This window comes from Acomys russatus, chromosome 6 (genome assembly GCF_903995435.1).
Source record: "Acomys russatus chromosome 6, mAcoRus1.1, whole genome shotgun sequence".
Classification (NCBI taxonomy): domain Eukaryota; kingdom Metazoa; phylum Chordata; class Mammalia; order Rodentia; family Muridae; genus Acomys; species Acomys russatus.
In genome coordinates, this window is record NC_067142.1 from 37,546,211 (window position 1) to 37,565,757 (window position 19,547).

General features: G+C 41.1%; 1 protein-coding gene across 1 annotated transcript; it reads left to right on the top strand.

The window, feature by feature from the left end:
• The first annotated feature begins 3,701 nt into the window (after nucleotides 1-3,701).
• On the top strand, nucleotides 3,702-18,334 carry Atp6v1g3 (ATPase H+ transporting V1 subunit G3). The gene is made up of 3 exons (XM_051147506.1): nucleotides 3,702-3,832; nucleotides 13,569-13,669; nucleotides 17,994-18,334. Exons 1-3 carry the CDS (start codon nucleotides 3,751-3,753, stop codon nucleotides 18,165-18,167), a joined length of 357 nt encoding a protein of 118 aa, XP_051003463.1. The 5' UTR covers nucleotides 3,702-3,750; the 3' UTR covers nucleotides 18,168-18,334.
• The last annotated feature ends 1,213 nt before the right edge of the window (nucleotides 18,335-19,547 follow it).

Genomic DNA, 19,547 nt, shown 5'->3' on the forward strand with positions numbered 1-19,547 from the left:
TTCTTCCTTGGGTTGACAGGTGGTTCACCCAGAGTCTTTTTACTTTATGTTAAAATCAACGGACATACGCCAACTATCTATAACCATAGCACCAAGTAAGATGTGCGAAGGGAATTGGGAGAGTCACATAAAGTTAAGTACGGACACATTTTGAACAGCAAAGTGGTAGACTCAGCATTTAGTATAAGGTTGGTATTTTATTAATGAGTAGTAAAAGAAAACCTTATCCACTGATTCTTTACAAATTTAAGACATTCAAATAACATATTCAAACTTCAAGTCGTGGTAGTTAACATTTTTATGGTATCATCATCATCATCATTATTATTATTATTACAAATATTTGATTTTGGAAATGAAAAATCACATCAAGAATAAGTGAAGTGTGGTGGTACACAACTGTGCTCTGCAAAATTAGGAGGCTTTAGCAGGAAAATCAGGAATTCAAGTCTGACTATATAGTGAATTTGAGGAGCCTGAGCTACGTGAAATCCAGTCTTTGAAAAAAAGGTTGGGGGAGGGGATGGTTTTCACCGTGTTCTATTAAAAAAAAAAAAAAGAGGCAATGACTCAGTTACAAAGTATATTGGCATATATAATATTGGTCAAATTCCTCAACCAGGCATGTGTTTCTACTACCATTCTATGGCCCACTTCTCCTCAACTTTCCTTTCTCATTGGTTTGTTACTTTGGGTCAGTATGGTTTTATCTACACAGAATATAATGAAAGTTTCCCTTTGACCCCACATGATGATGGTCCTCTGGTTTCTTTTTGTTTTCCATCCAGGACTCTGGTTAAGATGCTAGTGCTGCTTGCCCTCTGTCTCTGCTCCTAGGGGGACTCTTCCACCCTCTCCCTCTGTTTACTGATTGAGAGGGGCTGAGAGGAGGAAACTCACCCTAGCTTCCTACTTTGAATGGGTCCTTCTTCTTCATTGTGGGTCTCCACAGATCTCCCCTTTCGCTTCTTTCTGTACAAGGGATCATTCAGTGCTGTCTGTAAGTCTGGACCAGATGACTATTCTACTAAATAAACAAGGGAGGAACAAACTTCTTCTGTCATAAAATTGCACCTGAGCCTTAAAAGAGGCATGCGTAGTAATGGCCTGTCATTTGGAGTGTTCTCTGCAAATCCTAGGTCTTTTGAAAGGGCCCAGCAATTACTTCTAAAATTCCTTCTCTCTAAGTGAACAGGTAAGTTTCAAAAGTTGCTATCACTACTACCAGGGCATAAGAATAGAATACTGATTGAAGTTTGGCAGTTTTGTCAGACCAGTATTTAATTAGGTAAATGCTGAGTTCTCCCAGTTCAAATTGGCTTATGGTATAATTAGTCCCAAAGTGAGTAACTTACACATATCACCACCCTGTGGTAGTGGTGGGAAGGGATCTTATGTAAGTGAGAGTGCATTGAAACCACCAAACTAGGCCATTCCATCGGTGGAAAGAAGGTTTATTTGAGAAAGCCTAAAGGTGCCACTCAGGGCAGATACAACAGCCAAAGGCGTTTCCAGGAGTCCAAAGCTGCCATTGCTACCTCTCAAGAGGCAGAGAGGATAGCGAGAAGATTGAGAAAGCCTTGCCAGTTATAAAACAAAAAGGCTGGGAAGAGAGGGAGGCTTGTAATCTGGAACAGCCTGGGAGGTTTTGTGGGGGAAGATTGTGGGGGGGGGGGGGTTGCAGGTCAGAAGAGAATAAGGACTTTGGTATGTGTTAGCCGTGTACATGCTAATAAGGAGCTAGATGCACCACTTGCTGGAGGTATGGGGAAAGAAGAAAGTGGCGGCCCTTCCTGGCAGACAGAAACCCTTCGTATGGGTTTCTGAGGAACACTCAATGTAAGCTTTTATCTACCCTCCAGCAATCCAGCTGTACACCCTGTCAGAGTTCAGCCTCCTCACAGACTGTCATTCTGTCTTTTAGGACAGTGTCAGTGGCACTGATATTTTGGGGTTTTGAGGACTGCTACCTAACACATAAGTATCTTTTGTATGTCCATCATAAACTTTCTTATCTATGAAAGTATAAGATCCCTGGAGATCCTGCAAAAACATGACCGCTTATATTATACCTTTATGCAAATTTACTGAAACAAAGCACATAGGACAGGGTTAGGGGTTTATTGGCAACTAAGAGGCCTTGGGGACACAGCATTTTCTACATACCATGAAGAATCATTTTCATAAAGTCGTCTGACTTAACATCAATCCCTGTAAACTACCTTCTTTCTGTCAGGCTGAGAGAGTCAATAAAGCTACCCAGCTTTCTCATGACCATCTCCACTTAACAGTTCACAAAATAACGAATGGTTTGCAACACTGGCCTCAGTCCCCAACAGCCGTTAGGCAAGTGTAGTTGTACGTGCATATAACCCCAGTGCTCAGGAGGCAGCAAGACCACAACTTCAGAGTTAACCCTACATACTGATTTTCAGACTAGTCTTGGCTACATGAGACTTTGTTAAAAAAAATAGTAATAATAATAAATCAATATCCTCACAAAGAGGAAGGGGCAGGGGGAGAGGGGGAGGAGAAAAGTCAGGGGATTCAAAGGTATATCCTAAGAAAGGAAAATGATCAGGTGGAGAAAACAGCTTACCACATTGAAAGATTTGTTAAGGTATGTGTGTGTGTGTGTGTGTGTGTGTGTGTGTGTGTGTGTGTGTGTGTACATGTGCATGCATGCACACACACTGCAATGATGCTGGTAGAGATGAGATACTTAAAATGATTAGGAAAAAAATCATCTTTGAAACCTTAAAAGGTTTATCTTTCAATTTGTTTTAAATTTGTCCTTAAATCCAGGAGCCTATTGAAATAAATTGAACCTGACAAACTAGGTGACCGAAGTTCTACTTATTATGAGAGCTGAAGTCCATGAGAAGCCATTCTGAAGATCATACCATCTCAGTGAAAAGGAAACTAAACCTCTCTTTGCCAATAAAGGTGTTTGATGCATATAATTGTTACATTGTGAGTGGCTTTCTTATTTGTCTATTACTGGACAGAATCAGGTGAAATATGCGGGCACATTCACTGTACATAGATGTACACAGACTCTAATAGAACAGACATGCTTAAACTAGCCTCAAGTACACAGAGGTGATGTCTCTTAGTGTTGACTTAGACACTGTAGTAAGATAGCTTTAACTGCAACAAAGCATTTCAAGAGAACAACACACTATACCCCAGTGGTCTTTCTTTTCTATCACCTGAGCCCTAGGAGAGAAAAAAAATAGATCTCCTCCCACAAAGCCAGAAGACTCTCCTTCCTTGAAGAAGGAAAATCAGTTTTCCTCAAGCAGATAATTCAATCATGGAGACAGATTAAGGCCTGAGACAAGTATCTCAGGGACAAAGACTATGGGAAAACATCTCAACCAGAGAGGTAATTCAGCAACAAGTCAGTTGGGGGTCGGGGTTGCTGGAAATTAGTAACCTAGAGATGTCTTACCCGTTTCTTTGTGAGTAAACCCCAGTAGCCCATCAGAGTTGCCTTGAGTATTTAGAGAGTTGAAGTCAGAGACCGTGAATTCTCAACTTCTTGGAGTGACCGGTTTGCTTTTCTGGATTCCTCCTTGAGCTCACCTTGGCACCCAACTCTCTGGTCCAATCAGGCAAGTTTGGAACAAACAGCTATGTGCTCCCTGTTGACAAAACAAGCTGAGTTCTATGGTGATCCATTAGAGGATAAAAGGGCGCTGTGGGTCCCAGCTTTCACAAAAGTCCTCTTGCTGGGAACAAGGCACCATGGCCAGCCAGTCTCAGGGGATCCAACAGCTCCTGCAGGCAGAGAAAAGAGCCAAGGACAAGCTCGAAGAAGCAAAGAAGAGTGAGTCTCCCCTGGGAGGGGTTGGTCAGAAAATGCAGAGGGTGAGGACCACGGGCTTCCTAGTCAAGCAGACCTGTATTTACACTGTGCTGTGTCACCACTTTTCCTGTGAGAGCCTATGCCATTCACAGGAACTACGCAGCTGTATGTTCCACGATGCCCCAGCAGTGATGGGGTTTTGTTAATTGGGATGGATACTTTAGAGAGGGCATGTGCTAAAGGAGCAGGTCCAAGGCAATAAGGTTATGGTTGTGGGCTTAAGCCTGTTTCTGCATCTTCCTTTACATTCCAACCCCTCAGTTTGTATAATACTGTGAAATAGTTAAGAGACAGTTGACTTTCAGATCAAGTCCATCACTAGACAGTAACTGGACCAGATTACCGATGTTTTGTAAGCAACCATTTCCATGTCCATTAAGTTGGGATAATGTTTAACATCTCATTTTCCCCTCTCTGGATAGGTTTTACATGCCAAGTTTCAAATGTTTCAAAAGTCTCGTTGGCTGCCTTCTTATTTATTCATGTATCTGTGTATTTGCGTGAGTGCCTTCAGTAAACTTGAACTTTCTCCCTACTCTCACTAATATTCACAATATGGATAAGGCATCAATATCATTCCTATCTTATGAATGCAAAAAATACAGGTTTTATGATTTGCCCAAGATAATATTTTGAAAATCAGAAATATGTTGTCAGCCACCATGCTCAGTATTTATTTTGTTTACTTTTCACAATGATCTTTGTGAAAAGGGAGGATGTGATGCTGAGAGGCTTTTTACAACAAGCTCAGGATCGCAGAGAGAAGACTGAGAACAGAGAGGAGGCAAGTCAGGCCTCAGTCTGCAGCCAGCTTCTAAATAATGCAGTACAGAAAGTTCATATAATTTTTTTATACCAGACCAATATCTTGGATTCTGATTCTCTAAGCCAAGATGCATGCTTTCTGAGGATTCTATCTTCTATCATTTACTATCCAATGTATATCAATTTGAAGTGTCATTCATCTCCATCATTTTTCCTGCTTTGTCTGGAGATAGAGCCAACATCTGATAGGAAGGGAGCTGCTGTGTCTCTAATGTGTTGCTTACGTAGCTTCCAGGAAGATGGAAGAAGCAGGTAGGCAGTGTTCAGTTCTCTGAGGTTTACAGTACAGTAAAACCTGTTCACTTTCTTAGGGTGAATTGGTTTCTGCACAGTCAACCCTGTGAGCAGCCAACAACAAAAGAACAGATTCTAGTGGGAGTGATGGGGGTGATGGCAAAGGCAGCGGAGGAGCAAGATATGTGGAACCATTACCGACACTCCACATCCTTTTCCTAGCACAAAACCATGCATCCAATCACAAAATAGCATGAATGCCATTTTTTTTATAGAAAGCCAAACAGTACAGAGCCTACCAATATAAATAGTCTAGAAAATTCTCATCCCTGTGTTCTAATTTTTCTAATCACATTTGAAACATCCAGGAGAACAAACTATTAAAAGATACAATAATTATGTTGGCTTTGCTTCAAGGATGGTACTAGGCACATGTCTTCTCAATATTATTCTGTGACGCCAATAGATCTTGTCAACTTCCTCTATTCAAAGTGTATAAAGAAAAATATCACTAATTATGCAAGTTATGATTGAGAACGCTGAGGACATTGTGCCTTTGAGTTCATAATGATGATAAAAGCCGATGTCTTTCTCTTTCTTCAGTAACTATGATGACCTTGGTAATCACACCTCAGAAATCATATTAAAAATACGTATTTTATTGTCTATGCCCCACAAAGCTATTTTATTAACTGAGAACTTTGTGTGTGGTATGTGTAAGTACACAAACTTATCTTACACGCTCCATCTTAGATCATGACTATCCAAGCTGGCAATCAGCTAATAATTAATAACAACCAACTAATCAGCTTACAACAGTAAATGGCTTGGGCTTTAAAACATGTTGGAAAATATTTTGACCCTCAGTGCTGCTGAGCTAAGACTTCCAGAGCATGTTAAGATGTTCTCTTTGTGTCATGATGGGGCTTTGGCACAGGCTGCACACAGCTGTTCTACCCTCGCTGTCAGCACGTGGCAGTTTAATTACAGTAGCACCCACCTTACTCAGTTCTTATGTGATCTGTGGCAAAGAGACGCAGCACTTCCGTACACTTGGTATGCTGACCCTTCTCTCGTGTGTCAGCAACTGTTATTGCATTCAGTTGCGTGAGAACTCATGTGGCGCTCACTACTTCTAAGCCTTGTTGATATAGAAGACTTGAGTAGATTTCTGCTCTTCCTTACTGAACTATTTGGTGAGTTAAATGTTAAATGAATGTCCATATAAAAAGGGGCAAAGGAATGACAGAGGGATTGTTATACTAAGATCACTCAGATCACGAGACCCACCAAAAAGACCACCAGGACTCAATACTGATGCAATATACACAGGGTCCTGTATTATGGGCTCAGAGCTTCGGATCACAATCCTTCCTGACACAGCAGGATAGGAGAGTGATACCAGACCTTCAAGGGTAATGGGTTTATAAGGAAAAACTAATCAGGCGTTGGGGTCACAGGAATGTAGGTCCTTAGGCAGATTGGGTGGAGGCTGGATCTGGAGGGGAAGTTTGTTTGTTTTTTTTTTAATCTCAGAGGAACATTGGGAGTTAATTGTATCTAATCGCTCCTGGGGAGTTTCTGGAGACTGCTAATAGGTCTAGTTTATGGCAGTGGGTGGTCTTTTCCAGAACGCAGGAGGCAGTGAAGTCACCTGGAGGACATCTCACAGACCACGGCATTAATTGTAGAATATACGTTACATGTAAAATATGGCATTAATTTTGTCTTTACAGGACATATATTCATCTTTTTAATAAACACACAATTCGTTTTTTCCTGTAAAATGGTTATTTGAAAATGTGGCGTATAGGTAAAATAATAATTTATTTGAAAGTCAGAAACTCAGAAAGTTGCTTCAGCAGGGTGGGTGATCATACATTTACAAGAGAGAGAAACAGATAAGGGAGGAAGGCACAAGAAGAGAGACAAAAATAATTAGCATTATTCACTGTCTTAGGAAAATCTAAGAGCAAAGAAGCGATGGCATGTGTATGTTATGCTGGAAAAACTAAGGAGGGCTGACTCAGAACCAAGGAAAGCCAGTATATAATAGAGTTTATAAATGCCTGCAGGAGTACAGATAAAAGACTGTAGACATGAGGCACCAGGAATTCTCCTAAAGTCCATAAGGCCTGTACCAACTAACTCCCAAGGCCCCTGCTATTTGCACTCCACTTCCCCACACTTCCTGGTGGAGTCTGCCCTTAACTGGGGCCAATGGATCCTGACAAGAGGAAGCAGGAGGCAGGAATGGCCTGAGAGATGGAGACCTCAGGAGACCTTAGGCTGTGGGTGGGTGAGAGAACAGACTTTCCAGAGGCAGGCTTCCTTTCATTGGGTGGGGGTGGGGCTGGGGGACAAAGGCTATTTAAACCTTTGAGGAATGGACAGAGGCTTTGGGAGGGGGAGGGGAGTGTACATCTCTGGCTGAGACTAAGGTGCCTTATTTGCATGAGAAGTGGTATAGAGTGGAGGAGAGCAGCTTGATCAGCTGTGTTTAGTCCTACTGCAGAGTCTGGGTCTATGCTTCCTGTGCAGGGAAACCTTGACAGAAGACCTGTAAGCCTATCTGTTACTGCTCTCCCACATATTCTTACTTGCATGGTGATTTTATGAGGTTTACACCCTTGCAACTGAGAATGCTCCAGAGCGCCATGTGAAGGTCACATGAAGCTCAACTTCATACAAAGAGCCTGTGTTTTTTAAATGATCTTTAACATGTGCCACAACCTTTTTTTACCAGCACTTCAGTCACCTGCTTTTCAAGCTATAGAGAGCGGCCTATGTGTTCAGTTAAAATATATAAACTGCATCACAGGGTGTACACCAAAAGCTATGGTAAATACATCCATAGTCACATCTGGATATGAGAAAAGTTGAACAAGCAAGAACATCTTAAAACTTCCCCAGAGCTACAGACAATTAGAATGAGGAAAGGATACACCTTCCAGCTTTCTAGCATTCTCAGTCCTCTGTGCCCAGAGCTGCCCTGCCTGGTACAAATCCAACCTCTGCTTCTTAATGTCTGCCTGGCCCCAGCAGGTCACATCTTCATCTGACTGTGCTCACTTTCTCCATCTCAGAATAGCTGTGTGAGCAATACCACCTCATGACCTGGTCTTGAGTAACTGAGCTAACACTTACAAAGGATTCGAAACTTCTCTCTAGTTAACAGGAGCCAGGAAATCTCATCTGTTACTATTCCTCCAAAGAATAAACATAATTGCCCTTCAGAGAACATCAAAATGCTGATCCTCATGATCTTCTGTCATCTTAGTCTATCATTCAGTCATTTTGATGTAAAATATACTCAGGAAACCTCTCTGCTTTCTGCCTAGGTGCATCAGCTCACGTAGCCCTTCAATCTTGCCTTCGTCTGTGCAACACCTGTCGGTTTTTGTAAGGAAGCAATTCTCCATCTTTTTTCAAATCTGAAGATAATCAGGTTATTTGAGCAAGTTCCTTGATTTAATATAATCTTCACTCCGCAACTAGATATTCTGGTTCATAAATACACAACTTTTAATAAACTAGTAAACTACAAACCTTATATAAAATTTCATGGCCTTGTCTTATATATTTTGCAGGCCTGTAAATACCTCTTCTTTCTTTATGATCCACCCACTAACAGAGGATTTCTGGACTATATTGTACGCTCATATCTCTGAGTAGGTCATACAAAACTACAGAACACCTTCTGTCTAGTAACAGCATCTAGTTAAATTTAATCCAAGACCCACGCAGTTTGGTTCTATTTTTAAAGGAAAATATAAGCAGAAGCAAAGTACATTAAGACATCAAGGAAAATATATGTGAAGGGAGAGAATCAGATGAAGGCTTGGTGATAATCACGGCCACCAAAGATGGCCGTGCTGTTTGTTTTGTTGTTTTTCTTCCTGATGACTTCTTTATTTTTCCAAAGATTTTAACGGTTGAGGAAAATACTAACATTCTTTCCAGAAAAAAATGATTTGTCATCATAATGACCAGGCCCCCAAGCCAAGAGTGTTTTTCTAGATAGGATAGCTTCCCTGAGCAGTCCATACTCCTACGTTAGGACCAGCTGAGCTTGGCGCCCCCTCCGTCTAGATGAGCTTTCCCCTGAAGGTAGCTGCAGGACCATTTTCTTATTCCTACGCTCCCTTGCCATTTCATCCAAGAGATCTCATCTATGTTAGCCACAACCTCTTATAACTTCTCTCACCTTTAGCATCCTTTGTTCTTCATAGCATTCAGTAGCCTTGCCATGCTATGCATGCCCATATTGGCTGGGACCTGTCTCCCGGATTACATTCAGAATACAGACTGACAATAAGGCTTGTGACTTTACACTGCCATATCCAAAGAGCCACACTAGTACATGACATTTGCTAGATATGTAGGAGTACAGATTGACCGGGTGTCTCACTTCAGTTCTCTGTAGCTTGTGCACTGTTAATCATAGCCTCTGGTCTCTTTAGGTTTGTGTTACTTCTCTGCCATATGCCTTTTCTGAAACCATTAAGTGTTGCTATTTCCCTACCTTAAAACTGTAGCCCTTTTTCCTTCTGTATGCTCTTCTTTCTTTCTGCCCAAACACAACTGTCACAGTTAGCACATACAAAGACCTGGATGACTCACATGCTAAACTTCCTCCCTCCGCATCCATCCTCCTGAATTGCAGACATAGCTGTCCAACTGTATTCAGAACCATCAAACAACCTCTCTCTGGCCGGCATTTCCTGAATATCCTTTGCTAATCTAATTCAAGATGACTTTATATAGTAGATGATTATTTCCATGTGGATGAAACCAAAGTCTCAGAACTGTGAAGCGACTTGCTCACAGTTTCAAAGTTTTTGGTGTCTTCTACTGTGCAATTCTGGTTCTGCCCCCCCCCCCCCCGAGATGATAAGAAATCCCATTTTTCCCTGAAGGAAACATATTTCAAAAAATAGCAACCCAAGAAACAAAATGGTGTCCTTGTGTCTCCCGTACTTATTTGTATCTTAGGACACACAGTTTCTTGGTCTGTCCTAGCCATGCAGCTGAGGAATCTGCCTGTGGGCACTGCCCTCCATCCCCTACACAGAACCACTTTTGGCTTGCCCCAGTTCATTGTCTTTAATTCTTGCCTCATCCATTGGAGCATCACTCCAAACATCTGCACCTCCCCCAGAAAATGCATTACAGGGTGCCTCTGAGAAATGGCTGGTTCAATGTAGAACAGGACAGTAGGAACAGAAGGCCCGACATGTAAAAAATGACTGACTTGAGTGTGGTGGAATTATTTAGTGTCTCCGAAACTGGCTTAGAACAGACTTTTTGTCCTTTTCCAATTCCAAGATGGCCCTGTCCATCCATAAAACTGCCCAGGCCCCTTCCATGCTGTTTGGGAAGCTCTCCCACCAACCTCCACTAGAGCCCTGGCTTACAGTGTTAGTATAAAGAGGCAGGATGATGGAGTGGGCTTAAGGAGGAGGCCCTATGTTCCACAAGCTTGAGAGTAGACATTCCTCTATATAAATGCGATTTTTCAGTAGTTGCAGAGAAAACAGAAATAAGATTTATGTGTCTTTATTTTCCCGGTAGGATCTTGTGTATTCTTTGCAATTTTATATGTTTGATAATGCTCTTCTTGGAAGCGGAAGCAGGCTGTACATATTTCCATAGTGTGTTGAATGCCTTACTTTTCCATGGCAGGGACTGTGTGCACTGGGCACGTCTGCATTCTCCGTGTCAGGCTCTGTGCTTATTTAGGAGGTAGCCAAGAAGCACCAAACAAATAACTGGAGACGAAAGGCAACCCATCCCTCCGGAACTGCTCTGCCACCCTTTTAAGCCTTATTTTAAAACAAGATACATACAGTGAATACATTTTCTGAGCCCCAAATCAGAACTCTTTGCCTGATAAGTCTGTGTATCCTTATAAGTATTGTGGGCCCATAAGTTCAACTGTTATATGTGAACAAAAAAATTCAGACGATCCTATGTGGCCATCTCTATGTTAATAAGTAGCATATTGGGAATAAAAGTATGAACTTCTTTTAGTTCATAGGAACTATGATTTAATGTTAAGAAATAGGTATACTTTCTCATTTTGGCACTCTTCCCACACACAGAGAGAAGCGAGCTGGAGGTTAAGATGAGTGATCTGATGCATGCATTTTGCTTCACCTCTAAACCAGCGGATTTAGGCTTCCGTTTCTTCCACTGGGTTAAATCGGGTGTAGCATATGCAGGCTCTTGCACAGCGGCAGCTGCTGAGTCTATCCAGAAAATTGCTGTGCCAGCACTGGTTTCCCGTGGGCTCTCCTCTGTAATTGAATGAGAACCAGCAGGTGACTGGTGCCATGACAGGGGACTCACAGACAGGTTCCAAGCCTGTCACTGTGTGATGGAGCCTCTTAGGGCAGCGCTGGACCCTGCTCAGGGGTAGGGCACACAGAGCTTTTCTTTTTATTACTGTCTTTCAAAACGTACTAGAGTCACAACTTTGAAACCAGAAATTTTGCATATCGTGGGGTTAAGATGGGGAGCAAGGATGCTTTGCACCCTTCTCTTTGTAAGAGAATTATGGATAATTATTATATATAAGTAAGATAATTAACACTAAGAAAATACTAATATATTTTGTATTTTTACATCGATGCTAATGACAAGATGTAACAAGAGAACCTCTGTGAATAGGAGGTGTTTATTGCTAGGAGATACTTAGAGCCATAAGGTTGCGCATCTTTTACGCAATAAGCATTAACTAAGTAAGCAGAAGGTAAGCCTTGCTGTTAGTGTTGCCCGAATCCTCAAGCACTACTGCAGCATTAGTAAAGTCCATCAGACTTTGTATTTAAATAAAGTAAAAACAAGGGCAATTATCTATCCCGAACAAGTGTCCCCTAGTTCTCCCCAAGGGTAGAAGGTAGTTTGTGACTCCATGAGTCTGTCTTTATTCTAAATATGTTTTCAGTGACTATCAAAACAGCTTGTGCCTAGGCAGAAGAGAAATTTAGAAGAAATGCTACAAAGATACAAGTGGCAGATAAATGTTTGTGTTTAGACTTTTGGTGTTTTTTGTTTTTTTTGGTTTTTTTGGGTTTTTTTCTTGTCCAAGTGAGATGGTTCAGCAGATAAAAGCCCTTGCCTGAAGGGGTGAATTTGAGTTTGGTCCCACACGAAAGTGTAAAGAGAGAACAAACTCTACAGAGTGAATTGTCTTCTGACGTCCATACACGTGTCTTGGCAGGCATGCGCACGCGCGCGCGCGCGCGCGCGCACACACACACACACACACACACACACACACACACACACCCCATCATCATCATCATCATAATTAACAATAACAAATACAATTACATTTTTAAAAACCTTTCTTGCTTCTTAATGAAGAGTACTGTGTTCAAATTGTGGATAGTATAACAGCCAACCAAATGTCCAACCTAAACTTGGGGCAGATCAGAGAATAAACCATGTCAGATAAGCAAAGAAAATGGCATCTTAAAATAATAAAGTTCAGAATTTCTTTACAGTTTCAGAGCATTCATGCCTACTCCCAGATAGCAGAGGCTGATGGGGACACGGCAGCCCTTAACATCAGTCTGTTGTCAGAAGAGCGCACCTCGTGTGCATGACTAATCACCCTCACAGTCGGGGGCTTGTTTAAGACTTTCATCACTTTCATCTACCTTGTCTTGTGACTTAAGGCTTACACCTTTGCTCTTTAATATAAGGAGAGGGGGGCTACTTAGCTAAATCTCCCAACCATTAAAAAATTGGTTTTATAGCCGCTTTTAAGTCTCCCTCAGAGAAAGCTACCAGAAGAAAAACCTACTTTGATGTGTAGGGTAGCAAATAGGAAGGAAAAAAATCCCAATAAAATGCTTTAAAAATTGAAAGTCATTTGATAGAGTCTGAGTTGCAGTCTGAGGCAATTTTGGAGGTCTGCCAGCGCTAAATAGGATCCAGTTGGTGTGGACTGAAGGACGCCTGGCAACCAGTCAGGACACACACACACACAAAAATATCTGACCAAATAATGTCTTTTTTGAGTAAGTGACAGTTAAAAGATGTTCTCTGGCTGATCCTGTTGTGCATATGTGGGTAGATAATGTATTTTAATGTCTAAGTGTGAAAAAAAAGGTGTCACTCCATCCTTCAAAGAACCCAATTGAAGGAAAGAAAGATATTATTAAATGAAGTTTGATATAGTGAGAAAAAAAAAACTATTTTTAAAAAGTGGGGGAATCATCACTTTAGAAGATAAATGAGCTACCTTTAATGGCTGAGCTATCTCTCCAGCGCCAATGTTTATTTTTATTACTATTTTTTCAAGTGTGTTTATCTGTGTGAGTGTACACATGGGTGCGCACACTCATGCTGCAGGCAGATGGAGCCACTAGAAATGGGAGCTGGGAATGGAACAAGAGCAGTCTTAGCTCTTAACTGGATGCTGCAGATGTGGTGACACACACACCTTTAGTCCCAGCATGTGGGTGGCAGAGATAAACTGAGGCTGGCCTGATTTGCAAAGCAAGTCCCAGGACAGCTAGGACTCCATAGTGAGAGTACCCTGTATCAGGAAAAAAAAAATGTTTTTAATCATTTGCACTGCTATAAGTGGGGGGAAATGTTACTTCTGCTGCTGTTGGTTTTTCAGGAAAAGGAAAACGATTGAAGCAAGCCAAGGAAGAAGCAGTGGCTGAGACTGACCAGTACAGAATGCAGATGGAGAAGGAGCTCCGCCTGAAGCAGTCAAAGGTGAGGAAGACACCAGCACTGCCTTCCAGGGCTCAGACGATGTGTTCCTGTGTGTAAAGGGTCAGGTGAGGTGTTCCTGTGTGTAAAGGCTCAGAGAAGGTGTTTCTGTATGTGAAGGGTCAGATGAGGTGCTCCTGTGTGTAAAGGGTGAGGCAGGAGACTGGAGCAATCTGCTGGGAGTCAGCAGACACCGTCCAGCCAAGGCTGAACATACAACTAAATCTTCAACAAACAAGTTCCCAATCTCACTTTCATGCCTCCAGGCCAGTCAGCTGCTATCTGACGTACTGTGAGTACTTGTGTTCATATCACCAAATATACAACTGAAAGGATTAAAGTATTCTAACCCCAGAAATGCATTGTTTTGTGGATTAATGTGTAATAACAGAATCAGTGACTGGTATTCTGGCTAAGATGCAGAATGAGTTTGTGAGACCAACTCTCTTTTAGTGGATATGTGTAGATATTGTCCTGGCTCTGTGGTACCATACACCCTTGTAATCCCAGACTCATGAGGTGGAAGCAAGGCACCTGAGCACAAGGCATCCTTGCTCTTTCCAAAACTAAGAAACAAAGAAAGCCTGTGGCATTTCCTTATGATTCCTTGGCAGCCGGAAACCTTCATTCAAGTAAATGTTTCATTTGAATCCTTTTTTAAAATCTGGCCTTTTTATACACGATCACTAAGTGTATGCAGTTTGTAGTAAAAGGTAAGTGCATATGGTGCTGCAGAGATAGCTTAATAGTTGAGACTGCCTGTTCTTCCAGAGGACCTGGGTTCAATTCTCAGCACCTATATGTGATGCTCACACCACCTGTAACTCCAGCTCCAGGATCTCCAATATCTTTTTCTGACCTCTGCATGAATATGCACACATACACCTATAAATAAATAACAAAGTAAATAAGTAAAAAATAAGAATAAATAAATAAATAACAAGAGCATGATATTTTCAGAAAGGACACAATGCCATGTTGCAAATTGGGCTAGAAGAAAGCTCCATATATCAAAGTTAAATTCATGTGATACATGTTGCACCATTAAAATATGACTATAAAACTATTCAGAAGCCTGTCACTGCAAAACACAGCACAAGAATTTAGACTGTTGGCGTATTTGTTTTATCTATTTTATTGAGTTCTTATATCTATACCAGCCTTCTCCACCCCGGTTCCTTCCAACACCCCAGCAACAGATAGGAGAGGAAGTAGGTTAGAGGGGAGAGGAGATGCTGCGTTCTTCTTAAGACTTTCTACTGGTTAGGGGTTTTGAGTTCCTTGGGGCCAGTCCAGTCTTTGTCGCATCAGGATATCTGCAACTTCTTCCAGTCTCCTTTCTCTCAACCATGTGACAAGCCGGCAGGAGCCAGCAGGAAGAAGAGCCACGCCTCCTCTCTTGGAGTGCTGGTCTTTTTATACTCTCTCTCCAGAGTTGCTAGCGCTAAACAGTATTCAGCTGGCAGGATTGTGGGCCTGCCAGAGCATGCATAAGGCAAATCATCTGCTGCTGTGGATAATCTGAAGCAGCCCCATATCCCACACCTGGTGTTAAAACAGAAACATGTTTAGGTGACGTAACTGGGTTTTTAAAGACACCAAAATTCTCAGTACAATAGACATCTTCATTTAGAACTTTTATTTTAGGGGAAATACATAAAGAACATATGAAGATTGAGAAATTGGATCTGGTTGTAAAAAAAAAAAATAAGGAACTTTCTTAATAAGTTCTTTGTTCAAATGATTGTCTTTGTTAGGCTAGGAACGTAGTTCAGTGGTAGAGTGTTTGACTACCAGGCATTGAGCCATTGAGTTCAACTTTCAGTGCACACACACACCTTAGGATCCATTGAAAAAGTCAGAAAAATAAATTCTTTTTAAACTCTTATCTGTGTATATGGGTATAGCCCTCCTAATTGGTGCTTTTATTTTCTGCGTATCTTTACACTTTTCTATTCTAACTGCATTTCCTCTTTCTTCCTAAGGAGACAGACAGTCCTGCTTCTGTGGGGCCTTCACTCATACTGTTCCTGGGCTTCACCACCCTCTTCTATTTAGATGCACTCATCTCTCTTTATCCATGTTTAACTGTTAGTCTCCCTTCCTGACCACATTATCTGAAACGACCTCTCTTTTAAAAACAAAGAAGAACATGACTTTTCTCCACAGCATGTATCACTGTATGATATAGTGTGTACAGCACACATTTGCATTTATTGCAGTGGTCCACCGTTCATGGATTCTTTGTTGTGCTCTCGGCTGTTTCCCTGGACCCTTGCTGGAATTAACAAAGCAGTAAGCATTTCTCTGTGTCCTTGTCCTTGCTAGCAAAGCCTGTCATGAAAGTGGCATATTAGAACAACGATAGCCCACTTTGATTATCTTCTGATGTGACCACTGCATCTAATTTCTAAGTAAGAACAAAGCTGACTGCAATTTTAGAAACTGGTTGGTTTTAAACCTCATGAAACATTTTTTCATGGGAAGGATCTAATCAGACGTAAATCTTACTGCAGATTTGCTCTCTGCTTTGGACAATAATTAAAACTCCTCAACACTCTGAGAATGGACTTCAAAGCCAATTTTACAGCTAAGTAATCAAAGGTGCACACATGAAAGGAGCCCATGGCCTATGCTACCTCAGGCGTAGTAGAAAGCCATTACTGTAGCTCTTGTGGGCCATGCCTTCCTGGTGTCAGCCTCTTGTTCTATCCTTCATCTTGACCATTTCAATTGTAAAGGAAAACATCAAGTATTGAAATGTCTTACCGACAGAATCAATACAAGTCAAGGTTTAAAAACTGGCATATAGAAGTTGAGTGAAAACACTCTTATCCAAATGTGTCATGGCATGCTGTGGCATGATCAACTTCCAACTTATAAAATACCTCGATGCTCAGGCTTTGGACTACATGAACTGGAGAACACAGGAACTGAGTTCTCTGTAATACCGGAGAGCCACTCACTCTGTAATATGTACTGAGCATACTCAATAGTTTGACAAGTATTTGCCTTTCAGATTTTTTGTTTTTGCTGTTTTGTTTTCGGAGTTTGGGGTTTTGTTGTTGTTGTTGTTGTTGTTGTTGTTGTTGTTGTTGTTGTTGTTTTGGGCTTTGTTTGTCTGTTTTTTGAGACAGGGTTTACTGTGCAGCCTTGGCTGTCCTGGACTCACTCTCTAGATCAGGCTGGCCTCAGACTCACAGCAATCTGCCTGCCTCTGCCTCCATGAGTGCTATGATTAAAGGGGTGTGCCTCCATGCCTGGCTGCCTTTCAGTTTTTAACCATGTAAGACTTTTGATTGAATTTTTCTTTCATTTTTGTAGAATCCCACTTAAGACATAGAATTTAGAAAGAAAAAGCCCATAGGTTGTGGAATTGTTTTGATAAGTACTTCTCAACTATTTTTTAAACATAAAATTGGCTCTATGCACAATCTACTTCTTGCACACTCAGCTATCACAATCCCTTTGAGGTAAGGTTATCTGGGCTCTCAAGGACTGTAGCTTCTCAGAATTATTCTTTGATTTCATTTGTTCTCCTCATACCTGGAATATAAACAGAAAAGAACTTTGATCCAAAGGCCGGCGTTGGGTTTTATTTCAAGCTTAGAAACCAGAAAGTTTCCAGACTCTAGAAGTGGTGCTCAACCTTCCCGACACTGTGACCCTTAGTACAATTCCTCACATTGTGGTGGCCACCAACCATAAAGGTATTTTGTTGTTATTTCATAACTATAATTTTGCTACTGCTATGAACTATAATGTACATATCTGATATGCAACTCGCATGAAAGGGTCATTTGATCCCCAAGAGGGTCACAATCCACAGGTTAAGAACCATGAATTTAGAGAGAGATAAGTTATCAGCAAACCATTGGCTTTTAGAAAAGAATAACTCAGCTGGGCATGGTAGGAAACACCTGTAATCCCAGCACTCAGGGAGGCAGAGGCAGGTGGATCTCTGTGAGTTCAAGGCCAGCCTGGTCTACAAAGTGAGTCCAGGACAGCCAGAGGTACACAGAGAAACCCTGTCTAGAAAAACAAAACAAAAGAACAGCTCTCCTGAAGTTTCACTGCAACATTTCTTTAAATTGATTACTTTCTTTGTTACATGATATTTTAGTCAAATAAGGATGCTAACAGGGATGTTCATCCTTCACAAGCAGGGTCTTCATGATCTAGTCTGTTCCCAGAAGATAGAATTCTGGCCCCCACAAAAAAGTTCACAGCATAGACTAACTATGAAAAAAATATGTTGAAGTAACTCAATTTAACTATTTTAATCTAGCGTATGTTAAAATAAATCTCCTTTTTGTTCCTTTCATAGATAATGGGCTCTCAGAGCCACCTCTCAGATGAAATAGAAGAGCAGACACTGCAGAAGATAGAGGAAACGAACGGAAGCTACAGCAGGTGTATGGACAGCGTGATTAGGCAGCTGCTGAGCATGGTGTGTGACATCAGACCAGAAGTCCACGCTAACTACAGAGCCACCAGCTGAATGGTCCTCACACTTCCACCTAGACAGGGATGAAGGGAGGGAGAAGTTCTGCTAATATTAAAGGGCTAGAGTTGTGCATCTGAACTTTACTGGGTATCTACCAACTTTTATGTCACATATTTCATTTATGGCGCACAATTAAAATATAAACAGCACAGTGTCATGTCTCCTGGTCATAGGTATGATTGGCATTTAATATGAAGCAACGGAGAGACTTGATTTTTGACACTTTAACAGGAAGTAATCACTGTTGCCCTCTTAGGGTATATTTTCGTGCTTCTTTTCATTGGCTTAGAAACTGCTTTATTGGATATATTTCCCTATATAATAATTTTTAACAGGAGAGCCTAATGATACTCCTTATGTACATCCTTACATATAAATATGACCCATATATATAATGAATATGCCAAGACTTTATTTAATTAATTAGTCAACAGGGAAACCATAGGACTTCAAAAAGCATTTCTAAAATCATTGTGAGAACTGAAACAGAAAAAAGTAGTGTTACAAATCACCTTAGAAGAAGTGGATATCATTGCTGTTCTACCTACCTAACTCAAGTAATATAATGTTACTCTCTTTTAATTGTGTTTTTTGAAAGAAAAAGTGATAATCTGAAAGTACAAATACTTGGATACATTTAGTAGTTTGTGAGGAAGTGAACCTCCCACATAAAGAATTAGTGTGTCATTATCCTGGTCTCTGTATTAAGTGAGTTAAGTTCCTGAGAGCTGGGGACTTTGTTAGTTCACTGTATAAAGTATCTTAGTCCTGAAGTGGAGGAAGAATTCATTCCCTGCTCAGAAATGGTGGTCAGAGCTTCAGTTACCTGGGAAACAGTGGCAGCCTGGACTTTATCCTGGAAGTGTGACCCCAGTGTCTAGTCCTTTCATTCACTGCAAAGTCGCCTCCCAGGAAGGTTTCCAAGAATGTACAATTGAGGATATTAGACACTAGCAGTATTATTGGAATAATTTATTGAGGCCATTTTTCACTATGCCCTGGAACTCACAGTGTAGACCTGGCCTCAAACTGCCTGCCTCTGCCTGACTCCTGAGTGCTGGGACTAAATGCGTGCACCACTGCACCTTTTACTAGTATTTTCAAACACTATATGTGGACAAATTTTAATTCCCATACAGCCAGAAGTTAATAAATATTGTTATTATTTTTGCACAGTTTAGAATCTTAGAAATAAACAATTTTATATTCAAGTTTGATGAGTAGGAGAAAATTGAAATTTCATTTGATTCCTTTACTTTACCAACGTTATGAATAGGGAAATCTAATAAAGTTAGTTTCCAGGCCTTACGTGATAAATTTCTCCACTACAAGATAAATAGCTTATTCCTTAACAAACATAAAAGTCCAAAACAT